General features: G+C 47.2%; 1 protein-coding gene across 2 annotated transcripts in view; it reads right to left on the bottom strand.

The window, feature by feature from the left end:
- LOC144178220 (astacin-like) overlaps positions 1-17,892 on the bottom strand; it is a 114,681-nt gene extending 96,789 nt beyond the window's left edge. Inside the window, exon 1 of one of the 2 annotated variants that reach the window (XM_077705908.1) lies at positions 17,665-17,892. In XM_077705908.1, the coding sequence (XP_077562034.1) occupies positions 17,665-17,791 (127 nt within the window). In that variant the 5' untranslated portion in view covers positions 17,792-17,892. The remainder of the gene's footprint in view (positions 1-17,664) is intronic. The other variant, XM_077705917.1, reaches the window with a different exon arrangement.
- Between the last annotated feature and the right edge of the window lie 6,340 nt (positions 17,893-24,232).

The following is a 24,232-nucleotide window of genomic DNA, read 5'->3' as shown; positions in this document are numbered from 1 at the left end:
CGTGTGCCTCAATTACGGTGTGCGAGCTCCCCGATATACAGATTTTTTTTATTGACACTGTGGCAGGTCCCAGTCGCCACTGAATACCTGAAAAGAACCTGCGAGGGAGTTTCCCCGCACCAAAAATTGGCGTCTGCGACAGGACGAGGGCGTTTCTGTATCGGAACGTTACGGCGCGGAAGGTCCCTTGCGTGAGGGCACAATGAACGTTCAAGGTTTAATTGCCACAGGGGAGCTTCTTTGGTTCCGTGATGTAGAGTTGCAGGCGTGGGTGGACAATGTTCTCGCGAATGCGCGAGAAGAGAGGGCTGCAGAGTGCGAGGCTGCACGAGCGCGACTCCAGTTAGAAGAAACGAGAAAAAGGAATTTGCAGTTAGAGCTCAGACTCAGGTTGACAGAACTTGGCAAGCGCTTAGGGTTAAGCGGTGAAGAGCTGTTGCAGTGGGTGCTCGCTCACGAGGAAAGCGCGCGCGCGGAAAGAGCCCCAGAGCTAAAACACTTAGAGAGATAGCGGAAATTGCAAAGAGAAATTTGCAGCTTAGAGAACAGGTCACGGAAATTGATGTCACGCAGAAACCACTGCCTCAATCGGTCCTTGGCACCGACACCAATGCAATGGCGCAGGCCACATCAAAGCTGATGGGTCGCGCCGCTGTTGAGCTCGAGGTTGTCGGTGAAACTGGTCCTTATGACATTTTACCACCTGAGTGCCATTGTGTAGCGAAAAGCAGTCCTAGCAGAGACGGTGAGGCCCTAAACTCCCAGATTTAAACTCAGGTAGTGACAAGAGCTTAGAAGTAGCTGCATGAGCTAAGCAGGCGCTACTTCAGTCGGCGAAAGGTGCGAAACCACGGAACGCCGAAAAGAAGGAGGAATAGCGGGAGGACAGCGAAGATTGGGAAGTTAAAGCTTACTTTCGTTCGCAGAAAGGTTCCACCAAGAGAAATGTAAACTCTCGCGCACGGTGCTGACATACTTGTAGAGAGTTGCCATCGTCTCGCCTGGCTTGTAATGAAAATGGGAAGTCTAGTCCATGCTCTGCTAGAGCGGTCTGCAAGGAATGCCGAGAGTGGCACCGCAAACACGGTCGGAAAAAGGGCAAACTACCTACAAGCTGGCCTATTGATGTATTTGTGGGCAGTGTATTTCCATGTTTTCCTTGTGTAAATCAGTCTATGTGAACTTGTGTTATCGTGGCAGAGTTTTGGGTGCAATTAGGTAGAGTGTATATTGAGTGGCTGTTGACCTCCAGAACTACGCGACTGCATGTGGTGTTCCCCAAGTGTGTGTGGCGGTGCTCTCGACTGGATACGCCAGTACGATTGTCCACGAGTAGGTTTTCCTCCCCTCCGGGTGCAGTTTCTTTTTTTAAAATTCTCCAAGGGGGGGGGGGGGACACAGGAGGCGAGGTTCCCGTTGTTACGACGACAACGACGACAACAACGACAACCTCGGGGGAACATACCCACGGCGTACTCGTGTGGGGATTGCCCTTAGCGTGGTTGCGCGAAGAAGTCGCAAGCCACACGACGGGCTGACAATGGGAAGTGGCCACAAGCGAAGAGCTAGGGAGGCCAGGCCAGAACAGGAAAGGACGCCGGGAGGAGTGGATGGAGCGGGTTGGGGGGTCTACCTGGCGCCTGGACACCTTGGAGCCAAGGAGCGACTCCTTACTCGTGGATGCTCGCGACGTTGGCGTGCTACACCCCTGGTACGACCCGCCTCCGGCTGCCCGTCGGCGATCGGCAGTGCACGGTTGCATCCTGCCCGCTGCTACAGGGCGCAATATCGTGAGTGGCTGCCAAGCAGACCGCTGTGTACGAGCACAACGGTGCGTCTTCCTCGTCGACGCTCCCGCGTGTGCGACGCCATCGTCATAGCCCCGCAACGCCGCACACCGCCTCGTCCCCAGACCCTTGATGCCCTGCGGACGGTGCCTCATCGTCCTGAACGTTTGGTGGCGACTTTTCTTTGTAGTCTGGTGGTTCTCAGAGTTATGCCCATTTGGCAGATCTTTGAATTGTAATTGGCTTTCGGGTCTAAGCTTTTGTGGTTTGATGTTTATTGTATTTTAATAAGAATGTGTGTTTCTTTGTGCCCTTACAGAGCGCCCTGGTCTATATATTGGCACTGTGGCATGTCCCAGTCGCAACTGAATAAATTAAAAGAACCAGGGAGGGAGTTTCGCCGTATCACAATTTGATGCATCTACGTTGGTTTGGAATGTAAGGGCGAACCTGATAGAGAATAAAAGAAGCATTGATGGCTTGAGGAAGCGAGCTTCTGTCAAAGGTCAGGAAAACATCTTTAGTCTTGATTTCTTTGCCATCACGTCTCATGGTAATTCCTTTCACAGATGTTACACCTTGGTCACGCAGGCCTTCAAGATCGTCTGTTTCGTTGAAGAGTTCTAATTCAGAGATGACCCCGTGTGAAGTGTTCAGGGTGCGGTGCGCTGAAACAGCCATTTTGAGGTCACGCATGTTAGGCTGGTTTAGAAGTTTGTCTGACTGGTCCTTGGTGTATACTTCGAGAAGTGCATCACCTGATGACAGTTTCTTTGCCTTATAATTGCTACCGACAGTGGATTCAAGAAATCGTGCCACATTGAACACGGACTTGCTGGTGAGTGCAGTTTCAGCTTTGAGAGAATGAATCACAAGAAACTTGGGAAATTCAGTGGTGCACAAAATATTTGGACAGTAACATAGTTGCGTCGGTGTTGGCCTTTTTCGGGTTCCGTTTGGTTTGGAAAGGGGTTTTTGAAAATACCATGCGGCCTTTTATAAAGCAGGAAACAGGGGTACTGTCTACTTTTACGTTACCCTTGTAGTGACAGAGGTCCCGGAGGTCCCTGTCTGGTAGACAGACAGGGAGCCCATCGGCTGGAGCTTCACCAAGGCTGCGACGGCCACCGTTTACGGGTCTACCTTTCGCCTTCGAACACCTCGCCAGGGTTGGGGACGGCTTATGGGTGAGAGCTCCGGGTCCGCGGTGTTGCTGCTCGACATCACCATGAATGCTCAAGTTGCCCCGTGCGGGGGCAAATATTTTAATGGCGCAAGGTTGTTTACATGGGTCATTGAGGCCTGAGTTAGGAAAGGTAGGTCATTTGTGCACCCATCGGCTCTAGGGCGTTCGCTTTACTAAAGCGGCGTGAGGTCCATGCCCTTATTCCCATATTAGGCAAAAAGCATTGAATAAAGCACCCAATTGCCGACTCTGGGCGTCCATGTGCTGACTTTTCAGAGTTGAAACAAATGCTTCATTTGCAATCTAGGAACAGCACGGCTATGCGTAGAAAATGCATGTTTCGAAAGTTTCTATCTATTTTTGTCTCGCTCACTGGATTCCGGTTGGAAATCCTTGCTCATGCAACGACCGGCTTTACATATTGCGACCTGCACATGCTCGGCGATTGCGCGTGCAAAATTTGTTATTTTTTGTATCGCTTTTTCCTAATTCTTTCGGTTGCCACTTCACCGGTTTGCGCTGCATTTAATCCCCATTTCTACGCTCTGTACAGGTTTGCGTGTGCTGCCGTCGTTGTTATTTTGTGGTTTGCTCGGTCCATTGTGCTTAGTCTTTCCCTATTCACCCTAAGGGGTTGGATTGGATTGAAAAAAACGTCTTCGGGGCCTGCGAATGAAATCCTGTTGCGGGGCCTCCATGACTTGGCCGGAGGAGCAGGCGGATATGGTAGCAGTGTGGTTTATGTGTTCACGTTGAAGTTTGCATAGCTAAGAAGCGGGTCTATACGGAACCGTAAATTCTAGGTATTATATGTAGTGATCGCTACAATCAGTAGCAATGTTATGCGAGCAGCCGCAGATCGCACTGCGATCGAAGCGGAGCTGGCGACGCTGGGGATGATGGAGCGCGCTGTCCCTACACCGGAGTTTTGCGGCACGCTGCCAACCACTGTCGTTGTCTGCGTCGGCCAGGTTGCTATCTCTAAAGCCGGTCGTGTTTCAGGCATCCCTTATTATCACGTCCGAAATCAAGTCGTGAGTGCACATTCATCTGCTGTCGTAGACAATGAACAGCCGCAGTAGGCCCATTGAACGGTCGCCTATTGTACGATACCACCGCCCAGCCAAGCTGTCGCTCGTTTGGCCCTTCAGTGCAGTATTCATCACACGGAATGTGCGAAGGTCATCCCGATATGCGGGTCAAGGGGATGGGGGGGAAACACTGCCACAGCAGTACGCGTGCAATCCGATACCAGTGGCTTATTCAGCCACTTATGGCCACTTCCTACTTCATTGAACAGTACGTAATCGTATCGCGTGTTATTGAACGCGCTATCAGAGACCTGTTTCCACTTGCTGCCGTACATGCCTGTCACATTTTTTAAAGCGAAAAACTGTCATCCGTAAGAGAAAAACGGCGTTCCAAGGGGGGAGCTTGAGCGATAAAGCCGGCGTCTGGCCTCCTCGTCCACAATAGTAACAAATAAACTAAAGCCGTTCCACTAAACGCGAAAGCTGTCGGAAGTGCAGAGCACTGATTCGTCATAATTCGCTGTGGCACCGTTATCCGCTCAATGCTACCACCCATCACGCTATTCGCCGCTCTGTCTCACTTGTGTCCAATGAATTGAACGTAGGTTTGCCCAACGCATTTCAAATTTGGAAAGCGTCATTTTTTCTTGCACTGCCACTTTTTCCCGCTTACTATCGTAAAAACCAACCAAACGAGCGTTCGTAACTAAATGAACCCGGGGGCTGCCGGTTAAGTACATGTATTTTGCCTCATATTTGCCCTAAACGACGGGAAGATGTGTGACAAGCGCCAGCGTTTGACGAGTTTCGAGCGGTTATGACTATATAAACCGCTTGTTTTTCGAAGCTTCTGTGGGACGCCCTGACGACGGTATGCCATGGGGCGAGCTACGACGACACCACGAGCCCTAAAGTGCTCTGCACTTTAAAGTCCTTTTTGAATCCGGAATGTAGAGTGAGTTAAATACCTTCTGATAAAATTTAGCATGTATCGAGAAATTTAGAACGAGTGAAACTCTATAAAAATGTGGAATGTCACGGTGCATCGTATGCGTTTTTCAAGTGAAAAAATTCTCACATTTGGCAAGATTACCGGCAAGATTATCTTTTGTGACCAAATGCATCCCTAACTTGAGACTCGAACGCCACAAGGTTGGCGTTTGTGGAACGGTGCCCGCGAAAGCCTGCCTGATGCCAATCCAAGATACCAGGAAGGTCAACGAGCAGTTACCACCGTTTTACCATCTTCTTCAACAGCTCAAGAAAGCAGCTTGTTAGGGCTATTGGGGTCTAGTTGCTAGGCGGATATGGGTCTTTCTCTTGTTTTTAAGCACAACAATGACGGTTGCTCCTTTTCAGGATTTTGGCAGCCGTGCAATTTGCAGTAGACCCGGTCAAAAAGGTAGAGGTTTGCTTCAAGCGTGTTCTCGTGTAAGGGCTTTATCATCCCGTATGCCATGTTATCCGCCACTGGATCTGTTTTCCCACAGGTTGATTAAGTTCTTGGTTACTTAGTGGAGGATTTTAACTGCCGCGTGATGTTTGCGTGCTGTGAACAGGCGTTTTACGCCGCGCAGAGGCACAGCCGCCTTCGGTGATGAGGCTCAGCGACCACTCCCAATGTCGTTCTTAAGCTGTACCCGAGTACAGAGGAAAACAGCGTGTCTTGTACGCGCTTCGCTATCGGGAAAAGTGATGTGAATTCATTTTTAAATGTTTTATTTTTTTTCATTTTTGGGAGAAGTGACGAGATGTGGAAAACAGTGCGCGGAAATTTTCGTGGTTTGAGCATTTTAATGTATTCCTGGTGCAGGTTTTAGTTGGGTGGTCGCCTAGAGCCCATTCTCGGCATGTAAACATCCCTACATGTCTTTGTACCATTCCCGTAACACTGACAGTTGAAGAATCTGCACAGCTTTGTTACATATTAACGGACCTGACTGGAACCAATGCTCTATTACCGGTCTTAGGCTAAGATGCTTCTGTAAAAAGCATAATGTTCTGGTTCTTAATTTCTTTTCTGTCATGTCTGCAGGTAATTCTCTAGACAGGAATCAGACTTTGGTGACGCAGGCCTTCAAAAAATTATTCGGTTTCATGCAAAAGTACCCAATAAGAAATGACTCTGTCCGAGGTGTTTAGACTACGGTGCGCTGAGGGCGCTGTTACAACTTTACATGTTTGCCTGGTTCAGCAGTTTGTCTGATTGGTGTTTGGGGTACTTTGCAAGCGCACGTCACCAGATGCCAATTTTTCAACATTATAGGGGCTGCCATGAGCGTCGGCAGGGTGGTGCAAAAGTGGCACTTGCCCCCCCCCCCCCTCTTCCCCTCCGCTGCCACCTCAACACAATTGCCCCGCACCCTCGCCTTCTCTCTCTCCCCCTACAATACATTGAATTTTCCCCCCGTCAAGACAAAATGATGCCGACGACCATGGTGGCTGCAAATGGAGGATTCTGGAAATTGTGCGGTTTTGAATCCAGACTGCTTGTTACTACTAATTAAAAGAGTTGATCAGTAGAAATTTGAAAATATTGTGTGGTTTGCAAAAGAACTGGTTCAAAAGTGACTTTGCTGCAGCGGTGTGGACCCTCTTTGGCGTACGATCATTAAGAAGAGGTTCAGATAATACCACGCCCCATCGTATAAAACTGTAGTCAGGTACAGATACGACTGAATTTATTCGTATGCTGAGCAAGTTTTCGGAGGTTCCACAATAGAAATAATGAAAGCAAAACGCATGTAGCAAGCAGTTACGGTGACAGCACTTGACTGAATACGTTACAGGAGGCGCCAAAGTTCACAATGAATGCTAAGTGCTGCAAAACGCCTACCATAAATAAATTCTCATTTATGCTGAGGTGTCTTGCCATTGTATGAATTATCACTCATTCGTTCTTTTTCACGACTACAGAAAAGCATAGTTTTGGTTTCACTAACCAGTAAATACCAAATTTCTTTCCACGGAGTCATGAATGCTCGCTTTCAGCCTGTGACTTGTAAAAGAACAAAGAAAATGATTTAGGATAATAATAGGAGCACCGACAAGTGGGCGAGTTGGTATGGAGGCATGCTAAATAAAGCGCAGAAAAACACGGGACAAAGAAAAGAACGACACAGGACAAGCGTTTAGTCCGGAACATGTTGACATGAACGGTGGCGTGATCATTGTTTCACCGAGAACGAACACATCATTTCATGCGCTCGAAGGTCGCCTTGTCTCCTTTTCACGAACGGAACTCGCAGTTGCTCTTGTACAGGTTTGTTGCTGTCCTTAATGCAGGTGTTAAGCACAAAATTACTGCAACAGCTTTACATCTGGGAAGGATTTAAAATGAACGAAATAGGGATTTAGGTTTACGTGTTTCAGACGCTGTCTAGCTATTAAACAAATTACTTACAACGATCACCATCCAAAATAAACTGAAATTTTACCCACCGAGGTTACGCCAACATTACAAGCTATGGTGAAGGCGAGGGATACCGACTAGTCTAGACCTGGTGGAGTTCTTCGGCGTGCGTTTAAATATGGGACATGCGTTCTTTTAAATTTGTGTCTTCGTGAGAAAAACACCAGACACGGCTAGGATTCTGACAGCGCACGTCGTGCTAAACTGCCCAGTTTATCGACCGAGCCACTTCGCTGGAGTTTTTTCCAGTCTCCGACGACAAAGCGCAACCACGGGTTGGACCAGTCAACAAATACATAATATGCAGATATAAACCGGATAATACGGTGTACACTGAATATATATTTCGGCGTGTCCGGTATCTTTCATATGGTTATTAGGACTCATGCATTCCTTCAACGGTTCAAACAATAGCGTGTTTTACAATTATCTGGGGTCAATGCGACAGGAGAAGTGCACCTTGAATCGTCGTAACGCGGAGCTCAGCGACTTGCGGCTACACACTGAAACGTTTAAAAATTGATAGTTGGGTTTTATTGGCGCAAGGCCGACTATGGGCAAAGAGCGCCAAACGTTTAAAAATTACTCTCAAACAAGTAAGTTGTTTACATTTAAACTTCGTTTGCTTCCATTAGCTCGGATAACGCATAAATTAGCCACCCAGCTAATGAGCAGTTTTTTTAAGCAGTCAAATCCACAAACCGGAAAATAAGTCTGCTGAAACTGTATTGACAAGAAAAACTCGTTAACTTTCCCCCACAAACGATGTTGCAACAAAATAGATCACGTAACGCCCGGATAACGTTTACGAAGATCATATTTTGTTTGGAAAATGAGTCAGGTCTTGTTGTGGCACGGATCAAAATAAGCTAAATCCATTTTTTCAATGAAGGCGTGCTTTTGGAGGGAACGCTGGGACTATTTCGTGGGTGTTCTCCAAAGTTTTTTGCCTCTCGGAGCTGAGTTATCATGCATTCTGACTGAAATTAGGAGACCGGTGAAAGATCTGCCCTCAGACGTCGACGACAAAGTTAACAGAAGATATTAACGAAATGAAACTAAGAGATGGGAAGCGATAATGTCATTCTGTAATGCCCCTACAGAGTGAATCTGTTTATTTTTGTTTTACTTCAAAATTTAGCACTTCATTACTTAATAGTACATGCCCTAGATACCCCCCCCCCCCCCCCCCCCCCATCCCGTGTGGGAACAAGCCGCTTCACTAAGGTGAAGAAGGTGTGAAGCGTTTCGGAAATTCCGGGCAAGGCTATGGAGGCCTTGGTTATTTGGTGAGTGTCTTTAGGCGTGCCCTAGAAAATTATACTGCGGAAGAATTCGAAGAGAGCTGCTTGTGCTGTCGAGAAGACTCACCTGCTCTTCGTGGATAGTTTTAGTGTGATTGAAGCTTTGTTGTACACGTCTAATGGCTTTCCCGCGAAAACACCGTCGTACCATTTTTCAAGGTCAATTTCAATAAGGTTTTCATAACGATGCCGCATCAATTTCAGTGTTCTAATTCAATACGAGACAAGTGTAAAGTTTTCAACACAATATTGTTCAAGTCCGCCGCATAATGATTAATTACTTGTGGCCTCAAACGTCCCCTAGCTGGCATGTAAATCATGTGATATGATAGCTTTCACGCCGTTGCATATAGGTCGGGTAAAATCTTTCGCTTTTTCCTCACATTCTCTTTAGGTAGGTTTGACTTATTTCGAAAAAACGTTCCTCAAATACCTGTAAGTATACATATAGCGGTCCTAAAGAACCCCTCATGTGCATTATGCGAGGCAAGAAGACTACGCCTATTACACTAAGTTGAAATGACATTCGATCTTCGATATGTCTCGCTTGAGAGCGATTAATTTCGATAAGTGCATGCACCTAAACGTTCCCGCAGCCTCAGAACTGGACAGAGGTATGGCGACATCACGGCAACAGGTAAGGAGGATCTCCTGACGTCAATCTTATCAGGTGTTCGCACATCGTCTATAAAGCAGGTGTGAAAAGGCAAAGACCAAGCAATCGGCTTCAGTTATCGCGCCCAGGTTGCGAGCCCTATTTTTCGAAGCCCGAAAACATTGCAGCGGAGAGGGGTCAAGGAAAGGAGACAATAGAAACTGGTTTTCCTGCCTGAAGTTTTTCTGCCTGATTCTTTTGTAAGACCGCTCAAGCATCACGACGCGCAGCAACACTATCGGGGATAAAATTCCGCAGACACCGAAAATTTTTTCTTTAAGTATCAGCCCGACAGTCAGCTGATATTTCCGCAAGCTTTGTTCGCCAACCGATAATCATGTTCAAGCACGAGCACTTTTTGCGGTTGGTGATAGCTGACACATGGTAATTAACGTGTTTTTGGTGGGGACAAAAAAAAATGTCACCGCGAGGTTAAGAGAACTTGGATGGTTGTGGCCGTTGTATGCCACTCCAAGCTGCTAGCATAAATGCGTGAGCACGTGCTCCAACACACTACGCATCGTGCAGGGATTGTGCCGGCGTTATGGGCTACGTTACGCTCTTGCGTGTCTGAGACGGATATGTGTGTTTGAGCTGCAGTGGCTGAGTTCAATCTAGGCTTATCACCTCCAGTGTCCTTCAAGGAAATGGACATGCGCTAAATGTGATTTTGATGTGAACAGCCGGCGCTGAAAATTGTTCCCACATAGCTCCGCATTCGCCCATAAAGCAAATATCAGGGGCGGGAAGCCCCGCAGTACACGCGATTGCGTATTGAAACAGCAGCAAGTAGTACGTGTTGGAATTTACACCGAAAGGGTTGTGCGGGCTTTCCTCCACCTGGAACGAATAGATGGCTTAGATAGCCATCTATAGATAGATTACATAAAAAAGGTTTTGTAAGCGAGCATAGCACTTACCACCCCATACCTCTATCGAGCGCCTACTTGACTAGGGCCGACCCGACACTGCTGCTGAGCTCATAGAAGCGCATCTCGCCAACCAACGAGAACGGCTGTCGCTGGCGTTCACTGGTACGAGAATGTTTTCTCGGCTCGGCTACCCATTCACAGCAGGTATCCAATTCACAGCAGGTATCATAAAACAAGGCTCACATTCCGACCGACACAAAAACCAGAATAGCACCAATGCCTAGGATATGTACCTGGCACATCGCACGAGCAAAATACCTCAAGAAGAGTATAGGAACCCATGGAACACAATTTACACGAACGCATGCGAACCAATACAACATAATTTATATGGAACCGGGACTGAAAGCTATGGTGACGAGCAAAATCAACGGTGACCTCACAGAGATTACATCTGCAACGATCAGAACATAAATTACATTTGAAGGAGAAGAAGCGACCATCCCCTTGGCCAGTGTTAACGCCCCTACGGCTCAGCAAAATAATTACCGTAATAGGAGATTCACACGCTGGATACCGTAACTTTGGGAGGGGGTGTATCCCGCACAAAGTTTGTATAATACTCACGACTAAGTCAAGCCAGCTCAAACCGCCCATGCACCTTCAATGGACGCCGGGACGCAATGACTTTGGCGGGATTTACCAAGGACGTGCTGCTGCTCGAGCGTACACTCACCGAGCGCAGCATCAGTTTGACCAAGAAGTCCCGCAGCCCATCCCACCACAGTACAGCGAAATCCTACCGCAATGCTCTCTCTTACACCAGAAGCTCCCACCGCCACACAAACCTAGAAGCCACCATCAGGCGACGCCTACAGACTAACACATACTCGCACACACGCCTATTACACGCCATCTACCCGGGCCAGTTCCCCTCAAACAAATTGCCTCACTGCCCCGACGAATACGTATCTCTCTACTAAATCACATAAGCCTGCCAAAACAGACAATCTGTCCTTCCAATTCCCAATCGGTCCCTGAGCAATGGAACATTTCTATGACCAGCTCGCACGTGAACGACCAGGCTATGCTGATGACCCGTGCTCAAGCAACGACGCAAGGCTCTGGTGCCTTGGACTTGCGGCGCCATCACCTCAGGAAGCAGCCAAACTTTTTCTCTACATAAATAAACGTCATTCGTCCTCCTTCTTCTCAGTTACGCGTTAGCTCTAAACGCCAATCGCAGCGAGCTAGCCTGCCTCGCTTATTGCTGTGATAACAATCACCCGAAACGTGGCACACAATGCGCACCTCTAATCGTCAGCTCTGTTTTTCAACGTGAGGCGCCGCATAGTTTGTGAAGAAAAAATCACAAAAAAGACACGCTGGCAAACAGAACAATGCTGCATGGATACAAGAAACCAAACATGTCTTTTAGTGTCGACACAATTTTCTTTCAAAGCTGATATTATGTCTTACAGAATGCAGTGTCTGTAGCGATACCAACCTAAACCTACCAACCCCCCCCCCCCCTCACATGTACACCCAATGCTTGATGGCCAGAACTTTGCAACGCTGTTACGGACGATTTGACGATTTGAAACTTGGGGCTCTGTGATGAGCTATTTCTTGGGTGGCTGTGTCTAGCGTTCCGTCCAGACCGAACGGCAGCTGTCACTAAAGTTCCGTCCAGAGAAAACACAACTCGCGTTGAGAGCAGTCTCTACATGCCAGAATCACTGATAATTATTAACCATTATTAATAACTACAGATGGTCGGACTAACTCTAGCTCTATCCCAAAAGATCTCCAATCTGCCACCCGACGCCCGCTTCACAATATTTCAGCGAGAGCAGTCGGTCTTGATTTTTACCTAACGGGCCAAACCGCTTCCGCTCACTGACTAGCCGGAGTCGCTGTTAATTATTAATCACTGGTAATAATTACAGGAGATCGGGCGTAACTGGCGATGGCTACGTCGGCCTTGGCTCCAGTGGGCGGGAGCGGTTCGGCCGCTTGAGTAAAAAACCAAGACCGACTGCTCTCACCGCGTGAATTGTAAAGCGGGCGTGAAGTTTTGCTGTTACAAAATGCTAACCACGCGGCCACACACACACACACACACACACACACACACACACACACACACACACACACACACACACACACACACACACACACACACACGCACACACACACGCACACACACACACACACAGACGCACAGACGCGCACGCGCACGCACGCGCACGCACACGCACGCACGCACGCACACACACACACACAGACGCACGCACGCGCACGCGCACGCACGCGCACGCACACGCACGCACGCACGCACGCACGCACGCACGCACACACACACACACACACACACACAAAAACACGGTGCGAGAATCGAACGACGGACTACAACGGCTGTAGTCAGCGGCAGAACCACTACACCAAACCCCATAACGACAAACGGCGGCTAATCGGCTGCTTTTGATTTGGCGTTCGGTCTGGACGGAAGTTTAGCCGTTTTTAGCGTTCTGTCTGGACGGAACGCTAGACACTTCCTTCTTGGATTGCTATGCCGAATTACCGCGATCTGCTGGGGTCCTCATTAACAAACACACCCCCAACGCCAGCTACGTCCTTGAAACTTTCGGGATGGCAGTCCTGTCTGTCAACACCTACGTATCCCCCTCTGCCCACTGTCCACCAAATACAACATCCACCACCTTAGCTGTCTCTGCCCTAAATCCGCTTCTTATTGTACTTTAAAACCCCTTTCTACCTCATAAACCTCTACACTGTCGACGCCCCTAGGCTCACAGTCCCTGCACAATGTTCGTCCAGAGCGGTATAGCATGCGTAGACTACAGCTGTGAGCCTGCGCCTAACCCCGATGCAATCTTCCTTGCCGCTAAACACGTCGCACGATCTTTCGTGCTTCCATACAATAAGGCGGAACCTATAGTGGCCCACATTTACTGCTTGGTTTGAGCGGCGCATGGATGTGTATAGCGTCGTCGATGACCCGGCCACTTATCTCGATGCGAAGCTGCGTTTCTCGTCGGGCACGTGCTCGCGCGCTCGCGTTTGAGTTTTCAAAGTGCGATTTACAAGCGATGCTCCGAATTGGGGAAGGGAAGCATCAGGCCAATTTAGCAGGCCAATTTAAATGTGGATTAATAGAAACTCACAGATTCCTACCCCCTCGTAGATGTGGCAGGCATCCCCTGCTTGCTACAATCAAGCCTGCCAAAATTTTAATCCCGAAATGCGAGATTTGAGGTTTCGTATTATCCATATGGGCTACCACTTCCCTCCCCCTCCAACCCCCAAGCCGCGGCGAATGATTTCAGCTCCCCGTGTTACAGGTATAAAGGTAGTTCCTTGAAAATGAAAAAACAAAATTAAGTGACAGTACAACCTCGTTAACATAAACTGCTACACTTCTCTTCCCCTACCCGTGCCCCCTCCCGCAAAAGTAGTGTGGCGCGAAGTTTGATGTGACTGAAGTACTGATCATTTCTATGCAAAGGTCTCTGCTTAAATGTTTATGACATACATCAACTAACAATTCTCGGTTATAGATGGCTATTGCAGCTCATTTGTCTTGCAACCCGAGTTTGTTTACGAGATAACCTTAAAGGCGGCTGAGGCATCTTATGCCGAACGTAAGGCGGGGACAGAGGCACCCTGTGGACTGCTGGAGGGGTAAGGCCAGTGGATATCGTACCATGCGCGTGTAGTTATACTGTACACGGGTTTTGTTTTCTTGAGGAGTTGTCGTAATTCCAATTGCTTCATTATATCGACGCTAAACAACGCAGTTCATAATCTAAGCAGATTGCATTTTTATATTTAGTTCCAGTGAACCTCCGAATAACGCCTTTTTTTCTGAAACGGCCGTCGGCAAGATTTGAAGCTGTCTTGATGTGTCCACTAAACGTTTTGAAAAGAAAAGTTTAAAAAGCCGAGAATAAGATAACCGATTGGTTCAGTACTCGAACGCACCTCTATGGTAATGAAAAGTTCGGGCGAACCAGAAAATACTGTGGTAACCCGTTTGCCGGCTTAATTTTGAAACCGCGCTGAGAACAATGCGACACCTCTTCGCTGGGCTTGCTATTAAATAATCCACAATCATATATTTTTGTGCATTCAATGATCCGTCTAACATGAATGACAAAAGCTAACAGTAGTCTACATACAATTTTCAGGAGATGGTGATTGCTCCCTCCGAAAAATCATGGTATGTTCTTATGTGTCTAACCAACACATTTTGATTTCCTTTAAAGTTCCTTCCAATATGAATGGTCGTTGCGCAAGAGCCAAACGACTGTTTTCACACTGTTCCCTAACAAAAACAACGCTGGATTTCTAGTTCATAAGAGTATTTTTAAACTCGACGACAGCAGAGAGGGCACTTCAAGTGCGTCCAGTGCACATAAACGAAACCACGAATCCTCAAAATTTCCCCCGCCCCGACCTCCCTGTTGAACTCCTTAGAGAATTCAATTCATGCAGTCGAGCCTCGATAGAGTAATAATTACCCCATTTACGTCTTTAATAACCGCTTACACTCAGCTTACTGACAATTGAAATAGGGAGAGGCATCCCTGCCGGTTTATACACTCAGTGTGACGCAGCTTGTTACCAATAGCACTAATAATCACATTGAATCGGATGTTGAGAAAGAAACCTGTACGAGAACTTTGAGGCAGAACTGAGCAGCTTTGTGTTGCCATTGGTGTACTTGGCTGCATGTTTTAAACTAGCTTTTCTTTTCCCGGACATAAACGTAGCACAAAGTGGTCTGCGCAGGATTTTCTTATGGCAATCGTTGAATGCGCAGCGTCCACACGCTTAGCTGGAACATCATCTTCCACTTTAGCGTACAATGTCTCAAAGATTTCCCCGGAAAACTGTTCCACCAAACGTGGAGGAACAAACTTTAGAGAAATGCAGCAGTTGTGACTAGACTACCTTACGCCAAGGAATGGGGAGACGATGAGTGGGTTACGCGTTGCTCCGGCTGAGGCGGCGGGCGGCTGACATCGAATTCCTCGGGCACTCAGTCGGCTTGCGTGACTTGAAGGCGACAGCCACGGGCTACCAGGTTACCAAAGACTTCCCCATTGCTGCAGCCATTTTTCGTGTTTTTCTTCGCTTTAGCTCATGCGTCTTTTGACGCGAATTACCCCTCCGCAATTCACGCGGCAGCTTTCCCACAGTGGCAGCAGCTCTCCTCCGCGTGCACCTGTCCTACTCTGGTGTTCACCGGCCACGGGGCACGCGCCTTTCAGGCTGGCTGCGTGACAATTCATCGAACGCCGTTTCGTCGCACGCAGTTTCATCGGCGGCATGATCGTTTCATCGAACGCCGCTTCATCGAAGTGACGTCGCCTGTTTTATAGAATGCTGTTCGGAAGCTGCGGTCATGATTTCGATGGCTGCTAGAAAATTCCAAGTTTTCTCGTCATCCAGAGATGCACGAAACGTGAAAGGCTTTATCATTTCAGAGTAGCATAATTTTAGGGCCCATTCTTCTAGGAGCAGTATTCGTGACCGCCACTTTCCGTGGGCATTACCGGTGCTTTGAACTCGTTCCGGGGGATGCTGCCATTTGCGCTGTTGTCACTGAAGTTAGTGTTGTTTCCTTTCTGTTGGTTTTCCGGACTTCTGTTTCTGCAAAGTGTTTCACGCATAGATTGCCAGAAGGCACAAATTTTCAGTGCGCACTAATAATCTACCAATCGACCAGCAGAAACCTAGAAGTTTGTTTCGCAACAATACGACCTGCATATATGTATATATGTATATGTATAATGACGTAAAATTGTTTTAAAACGCAGTCACTGTTTACATTAATGAGCAATTTCGCTCAAAAAGTTATTCACTGGTAAACTGCAGGCAGTTCATCTCGCCAACAATCCCGAAATGTCTGTAACGACTAGGCTGGCTAGGTCAGTTGGCTCTGGAGAAAAACGTTACGCTCGTGGCCTGCTAATAATCAAAATCTTGTCTACTCAACTCTAGTAAGTTATAATAATAATCCTCAGCGTGTTATAGCATGTAATGGCTTGGCGCCCTTCAGCGCTCAAGGAGCCGGACACATGCTGCCTGTCAAAAGCTGTAAATTTCATTTTTTACGCCATTCTAAAAGACCGTTATATGAGCCACTCATTTAAATGCCAGTTTCTAGCGAGCTCATCAATGCTTATACGCGTGCCAAAGGGATTGATGAAGAAATAACAGTGCGAAAAAATAACAATCTCATCTATTTCTGTCCGTGGCCCTGAATGCTATGCAGTACTGTGTTACGACCAAGTTCGGTGAAGTGTCCTTCTATGAAACAGCGTTCCATGAAACGGTCTTCGATGAAACGGCTTTTATGAAGTGGAGTTGGATGTAACGGTGGACAATTAATTGCCCGCAACTCTTTCGGGCTAATTGTTTTTTTTTTAATTCTGTCACGGCGCCCGGTAACGGCGGGGTTAGCCCATTTCGCTGCTGCGCTGGCGAACCGGATTCACATCGCTCTCAAACCCAACCCTGTTTTCACTTATTTATTCTCTCTTTACAGCGGCAGTCATTTCAGTACCAATTCACGTTGACGCCGACGACGGCAACTACGGCCACTTTTCGCCTTTCGTTAGTCTCCTAGGGCTTTCAGCTTAAAATGGGAAATTTCTGGGGTTTTACCCAACGATCTACGCCTGAGCCATTAGGCGCGTCGCAGATGAGTGCTCAGGATCAACATTGACCACCTCGGTATCTTTAACGTGAGCCGGAATCCCCACACACCGGCTTTTCTGTTTTATGCCTCCACCAGAAAAGAGGCCGCCGAGGGCTGAGACGATCAACGCCTTAGCCACTGAGCCACAGCGGCGGGTTTGAGTACATAGAGAGGAGCATGAAAAAACGAAAATAGCTGCCCCCCGCCCCTTTTTTCCCCACCCGAGAAGCAATAAGTAACAAATGTCGTTTATACACTAAATAAGAAAAGATAGTCAAACATACTCTACAAAACGTCGAAATAGCACGAAAACTTGCAAGCACCGAGAAAGAAACGGGAAAAGGATTCGTAAAATATGTTATACGAAGTTGTTTTCTGGACATGACTATGTGCCGTTTGGGTTCACTGCAGAAGAATGTGTTTTTCCAGGCTGTGTTCGTGCCTGGCAAAAGTGACGGGAGCAACACTTTCGCGATCACGGCGGCGCCGACTTGCCGGGAGCCGTTTTTTATTTACGAGACCACCTCCAACCACTCAGAGAGATTTTACAAGTGTACAAAGAGGGCCCCAAACACGGAAGCAGCGCGCTTTTGGCGGCTTACTCTTACACGTGTTGCGATCGTCTTTCGCAGTACGTGAAAGATAGCGCGCGACAAACACACAAGCTCGTGACAGGCGCACTCTCACCTGAGTTCTTGGGGTTGTAGATGAAGAATCTTGGCCTTGGCAGCGCCAGGGGCCTGCCTGCGGTGAAGCCAGCGCTGCTGAAGAGGACAGCGCAGAGGCAAGCGCACGCTTGGAACGCGGCCATCATCCCAGCACGCAGGGCGACCACCGTTCGTGGCGGCAATGGCGACGAAATGCACGCAACAGCACAACGCCGTCGGCCCTTGATTGAACGGGGGGCGGCACTTAGAGCCAGGAATCTCTACTGGCCGTGTGACGTCACGGCGGCATTATTAGCGACAGGGAGATAGGAGCCGGCGGGCCGCGATATCTTAGACAATGCCGGTCGCGATGCACGCGCGGCGTGTTTTGTGGGGGACGAGGCGCCGCAACTCTATCCGCGCCGCATCAGAGCTAAAGCCATCGGTGGGCCTCGGTGCAGCCGCGCATTACGCGGAAGTCGGCGAGCCGTAACTGAAACTGCCAAGTATCCAAAGGATGCTGATCGTGCTAATGTTTTCTTCCACTGTTTACTGAAACGTTGGTTGCCATCTTAGGAAAGGGATCCTATGGTTGGACGTTGCGCTTCAGTGAAAACGTGGCCAAATGTAAATTTTACTTTATCCCACTTTTAAGGCGCTTACTGGGTTACTTCTTAATATAATACATTGCTTCCTCGGAACTTGGGTAATTATTTATATATTGCTATCAAAAGAATATGCCTTACAATAACGTGGGCGACGGGTTCGTATGTAAGAATTTTTTAGGGATCTGGCTTAGCAGTGTTATTAATTGCTTTAGCGAAAAGGTCTTTGCATTGACCAAAACAATTCGGAGAGATCACAGAGGAGGCGCATGTCGGGTGTTCATTGGTGCGGAAAAACGCCTTTGAGGCCGATTGTTCTTTTTTTTCTTCGAGGAAATGGATTCCGCCCGACCAGTAAGCAGTAAAGGGGATAGGGAGGAAGTGAGCTCATCAATAGAAATATTCCGCAGAATTGCAAGCATGCTAATTTCTCCCCACTGATAGTCATCGAAGATTGGTTTTGGAAACTTTTTGTAGGCCTCGGCGCTAGTATTTAGATTCACACTGTGAAGCATCGAACGCGCCGAATGAGCAGCTGAAAAGCTGCTAATATTATACATAGCGGCCACATGGTGTATGTCCAAGGATGCTGTGGATGAAAATCCTACCAACTGAAAACGCGTATGCCGGCGATGCAGTCCTGCAAAGAAATTATACAAAGCAGCTTTCGTATGGCACGTGTCAAATCGTAATATCGGCTCAATATTAATTTGTTCCGTTGAGAACAGGCAATTCAGTTGTTTACCAATTATGCCTAATTTCTCTCGCCTAAGAGAAATATCCAAATCACTAAGTTTCAGCAAATATTGTCGCGATCAAGAACATCTAGCTAAAGGGCGTGTTTGAAACAAACAAAAACGAAGCCCTCGGTGAGGGCGGCATGGCCTCACTCGAGGCACTGCCATTTCTCGGTATGTTCCCACCAAGGCAACGCTGTCGGCATGTCTTCAATCAACTTAAATGGAATTGAGTTCGCTCCAAATGACTGTGCTGTTTAGAAAGTTATCATCATTGTAAAGGGAACGATTGCAGAGCTCCTAAACACAGGTGTGAACGGCCTGCAATATTGGCTTAAAACCAAACAGCAACACCTCAACCGTGGGGATAATAACGGTGAAACCTCCCACTGAAATTGTTTTTTTTTTTGCTGCATTGCGGCTCCTTTTAAGGGGAGCTGCTGGGGATAAACTATTGTGCCTGTGGCCCAAGATCTTAAACCCCGGGCTTCATGGTGAACAACACAATAGAATGACACCGGTCATGAAATAATAAACAATGTGCCCATGTTTTTGGGAGCAGTATGATAAAGGGCCATTCACAATAATTATTATTTATCAAGTTCCACAGCTTGGTAGGGAAACGCAGTGGTCACAGTCCACTTCTCTTGAAATTCAACACATTAGGAAGGTGGTTCTTCGCCAATATTCTAGATAAGGTTTCAACCAAGGTCAGCTGCTTTCACGTATGTACGGTAGGTAAGCTTCTGTTAAGGAACTGTTGGCAGTAGATGCAATGTTTGCTTCCCCTGCACAAGAGCTGGTGCTACCATTAGGTGCTGAAGCACTTTTTTTATTTTAACTTTTTAATCCGCCATGAAAATTGACATTATCCAGTAAATTTCCAGTATTTCCAGTACCCTCATCGCGGCTTTTTGTTTTATTGTAAACAGCAACAGAACGAAAACTGAAACTAAGGACTGTACTTCAGAGGCTGGCACGAGTTGGACTTGCTTGGCGACTTTCCGGGAGTTTAAAGGGACTCTACAACACTTCCGATAAACGTTTTCACTTTCTCCTTTGTGTCTGACGCACTGTAAAAGCTACAGTAATCGTCAGCACGAAGCGGCACTGCGTGATTTCATTGTTGTAGCAGATACACCTTCCGTTCCTGCTTTGCTTTAGTGGCCTTTTTAAAGTGACTATCGAACGCGTTCATTGCTGCAACTGAAGGAAAGCCGGCCAATGCCCGATACACCACTTTAATGACGTAATTCCAACGATTGAAGAACGCCCAGACCAGGAAAGAAAGAAACGTCCTTTGAGCAAGTTTCTACGTTATCTGATTGGCATAGTTTGTAGTTATTTGATTGCACAGAGCACTAATTTTTGGCTGATGTACTTTGCGACCCCCCAATCTAATTGTGGGATGCGTTGGTTGACTACATTTTGCAAGCATTTACGATATCAAAAAAAGTTGAAAAAAGTGTTGCAGGGTCCCTTCAAGGGGCGTATACCCAGGACCTCTACCAAATGTCACCCAGTGAAGTAGGAAGCGAGATTCTTGTAACGTTTATTAAAGCGAACTTGTGATCCGCAATAACATTAAAGAAAACACAAGTGGTGAAGAAGCAGTCACCAAAGTGGCGGGTACAGACAAACGTCGGCGACTCGAATGCCGCGGTGTTTGCCCTGCGAACATTCATCTCGCAGCGCTATTCTTTCCGGAACCATAGAATTAAAGTGACCCGCAACACTTTTTCAACATTTTTTTCGAAATAATAAATGCTTTCAGACCATTCTCCAATAACACATCCTAACACAATAGGGGGTCAAAAACTTCCTTACTCAAAATTGCTGCTCTGTGCCCATCAGATAACTTTGAAACTTGCTCAAAAAATGTTTCTATCTTTCCCGACCTTCTCTTTCTTCGAGTTCTCAAATGAAGTCATAAGAGCGGTGTAGCGGCTATTGGCCGCCTTCCTTTCAGTTGCCGCAATAAACGCATTCGGTAGTCCCTTTAAAGAATCTCCCCAAAGGCAATGCAGAAACAGAAGGCGTATCTGGTGTGACGAGAAAATCACGCAGTCCCGCTCCGTGCTGGCGATTACTATAGCTTCCACAATGCTGTTAGAAGCGAACGAGTCCCTTTAAATCTAGAACATTGTCGATCAACGACGAACAGTCTTGACTGATTGATTGTAGGATTTAACGAGCCGACACAACGCAGGCGGTGAGGCGCGCCGTAGTGGAGGGTTAGGTATTGATTTTGACCACCTGGGGATCTTTAACGTGCGCCGAAATGTCGTACACACCGGCATTTTTGCTTTTCACCGAAGAACAGTCTAGTCATAGAGAAAAAAATGTAAATAGAGGACACTCGTGCTAATCCTGGCCGAATCAATGCGTTATGGTCACGTGAAAGCCTAACTTTAAATCCCTCCGGCCGTTGGCGCAAGTGGTAAAAAAAACTATTTAAAATGAGGTGAACACACAATAATATACTCTTCAAATTTGGTTGCTTATTGGACTACAAAATTTTTTATGCAACAAGTTGAACAATTGTGAGTGTACGTTTTTGTGCCTTCTTCATGAACTATATATCAAGGCAAGCTTGGAAAGCCGCAAGCAGAAGCTGCCATTTGGCTCTTTCAGCAGCGTTGTTACGGGCGCTCCTGCAGGTTCGTGATAACTTCTCATGAGGAGAAAGAAAGCCCTAATGCTTCCTTCGCGGCGTCGGTTTCGCATCCTGAACGAAAGGTGCGACTTTTTAAAAAAAAAGTGCTTGTCTGGCGTATCGTATTTGCGTTTCCTTGCACTTCAAACGCTGAGAGCATTGCGTAGCTTCATCGAAATCGGAAATAGTAGCTGGTTCTGCTTATTTAGTATAAGGAAAAGCACTCGAAATGCGTAAGAGGTCATTTATTTTAGCCGGGCATAGTAATACTCTACGGAAGTTGTGCCGTTTGCTCAAGCGCTCAGGGATGTCGGCGGTACGCGCTCGCCGTCGCGCGTAGCCGGCGGTCCGTAGACGAAGCAAGCGTTGTGGGCTGTGGCTGCACGTGAGCCGCACGCTGCGTTGGATAATTCTACTAGCTAGCCATGGCTAGCTTGGGTAGCTATTAATGTTATTATCGTAATATGCCGTGATGCACTGCGGTGTCGTCCGTGTGAACGTACGCGATGAAGTATTATTTGACTGATCTGAGCATAAACAGCATCCGTAGACGCATAAATGTTTACACGTGTGCCATTTACACGTGTACACGTGTAATTTTACACTCTGCCTGCGTACCCGGTGAACCCACTCGCCGACGTAATGAGGCGCACGCGTCGCTTCGCAGCGGCGCGTAAAGTGCGGGGAAAAGGCATCTTTAGTCGCCAAACAACAGCTTTGGTCGAGGCAGCGTCAGTCTGCAGTGAATTGAAATCTTCGTATTGGGTTTTTGTTCTACATTGCATTTTAAGACGCGTATCGCCGGAATTGTGTAGAACTCTTCCACACTTGCCGTTTTTTTAGCATTGGCTCTGTTTCCTCTACTGACCTTTGGCTACCTTCATAAAGCACGTATTGCACATATTGCACCCATGCAATGAGCTGTGCTGTGTGGTCTTGCCATGTTTTTCAGCCCATGGCCTCCGGGGTTCATCGATACTACGCTCACTGCTGCTTGCCATGGTGCCCAAACAGCGGCCAAATATACCCTCACCAGGTGCCCTGTCTCGGGATGCTTTTCTTTCGCATCCCATAGGACAAAATGTGTGTTTGGGCTTTCCATTACCTTCATTTGTCACTCGCTGTTTCTCGTGATTTGACAAAAAAGACAAAGCAATTCAGGCTAAATGAGCAGCATTTTAATTTTTACTATAATAAAAATTACTCAATTGCAACAAGAATGTGCCCAGCCACTGTTCCGCAATTTAAAAGACGCATAATTTTAGTGTTGCCAATAGGCCAACGGCACGATCTCTGAATTTAATAAGAAAGCTTCTTATGTTGCATATAGGTGGCATGGGCTGGAGACAATAATTGAGTACTAGTTGTGGTGAAATTTACAGACTGCTCGAAGTTCTGTTCGCAGGTCATATGTCATTGCAAATAGTTTGTGTACTGTTATGCAGATCTACACCATGGGTGGCCTCGATTGGGCAAGGTGACATAATAACAAAGCCAACCAACCAACTGCATTCGTCATACCGACGTGTTGTAAGCACTTCATTGCACATGACATCATGGATCCTGTCCATACACGCCTCACAAAAATGGCCCTACCAACTCTTCTCCTAGTGTTATTCAGTAGTACCAATGACTCCCTGCAGCGGTTCTATGCTGCCTTATGATACCCTTTATGGGTACGGCAAATATCTCCCATCTTTTGAACCTTGCCATTAACACCCGGAAATCAAATGCAAGTCTCGGCAGTCAATAAAGCGTTGCAACTGAAAGCCTAGCTTTGACGCAAGGAGAAAGGGGATTTGTATCTCTGATGTGCCTCATCTCATTAAAACCACTCACAACGATGTCCAGCCTCCAAAATCCACTCTCAAATTATCGTTGCTGAGGTTTAAAACTGTGAAGCAGTACATCCACGAAAAACATTTTTGCAATATGAAGCTTGCCAGGGTGAGAAGTCCAGTTAAATGTCGTTATGTGCTCACGCACGCGTGGCGTATTGTTGAAGTCACTTGGAAGGAAACCGTGTCCGGACCTGCCTTCCGAAATGCTCTCATGACGTCCTCAGCAAGGATGGCTGTCTTCCTGTGCCTTAGGATATCGCTGGTACTGATTGCAACACATCGAAAGAAAAAAGTTTAGTCGGGTGTTTTTTTCTGGCCAAAAGTGTACTCGCATTGTGGTAAATAGATGCACCCGTTGTAAATGCAGTGTACGACGACTGCGCAGTGCGGTGGCCCTTTTCCGGGTGAAGCACAGCTTGCCCATTATGTGCCCATGTCCCAGTGTGCCCATGACGTGCCTATTGGAAAACAAATTGCAATGTAATTCTTTTTGTTGTAATCAGGCCGATAAACAGTATTATGTCATGTTGTATACACATATCCGGTGTAATTTGCGAGCATATATGCGGCATAAAGATTTTTAACCTCTGTCATGGCACATCGTGGATTGTCCGATATGCCTGATGTAAAGTGTACTCTAGTAGCATTCCTCATTGCCTGGTGCATGGTTTTGAAATGTTTGAATGCAAAGCAGAGCAATGTCAACTTCTATTGGGCACCTGTGCGCAGCACTTGAAATTGTGCTTGACTGCGTGTTCAAAATGGGAAA

This window comes from Haemaphysalis longicornis, unplaced genomic scaffold, assembly GCF_048455015.1.
Source record: "Haemaphysalis longicornis isolate Haplotype H1 unplaced genomic scaffold, Haemaphysalis longicornis Haplotype H1 scaffold_1, whole genome shotgun sequence".
NCBI lineage: Eukaryota > Metazoa > Arthropoda > Arachnida > Ixodida > Ixodidae > Haemaphysalis > Haemaphysalis longicornis.
This window is presented reverse-complemented; position numbering and strand designations above follow the sequence as displayed.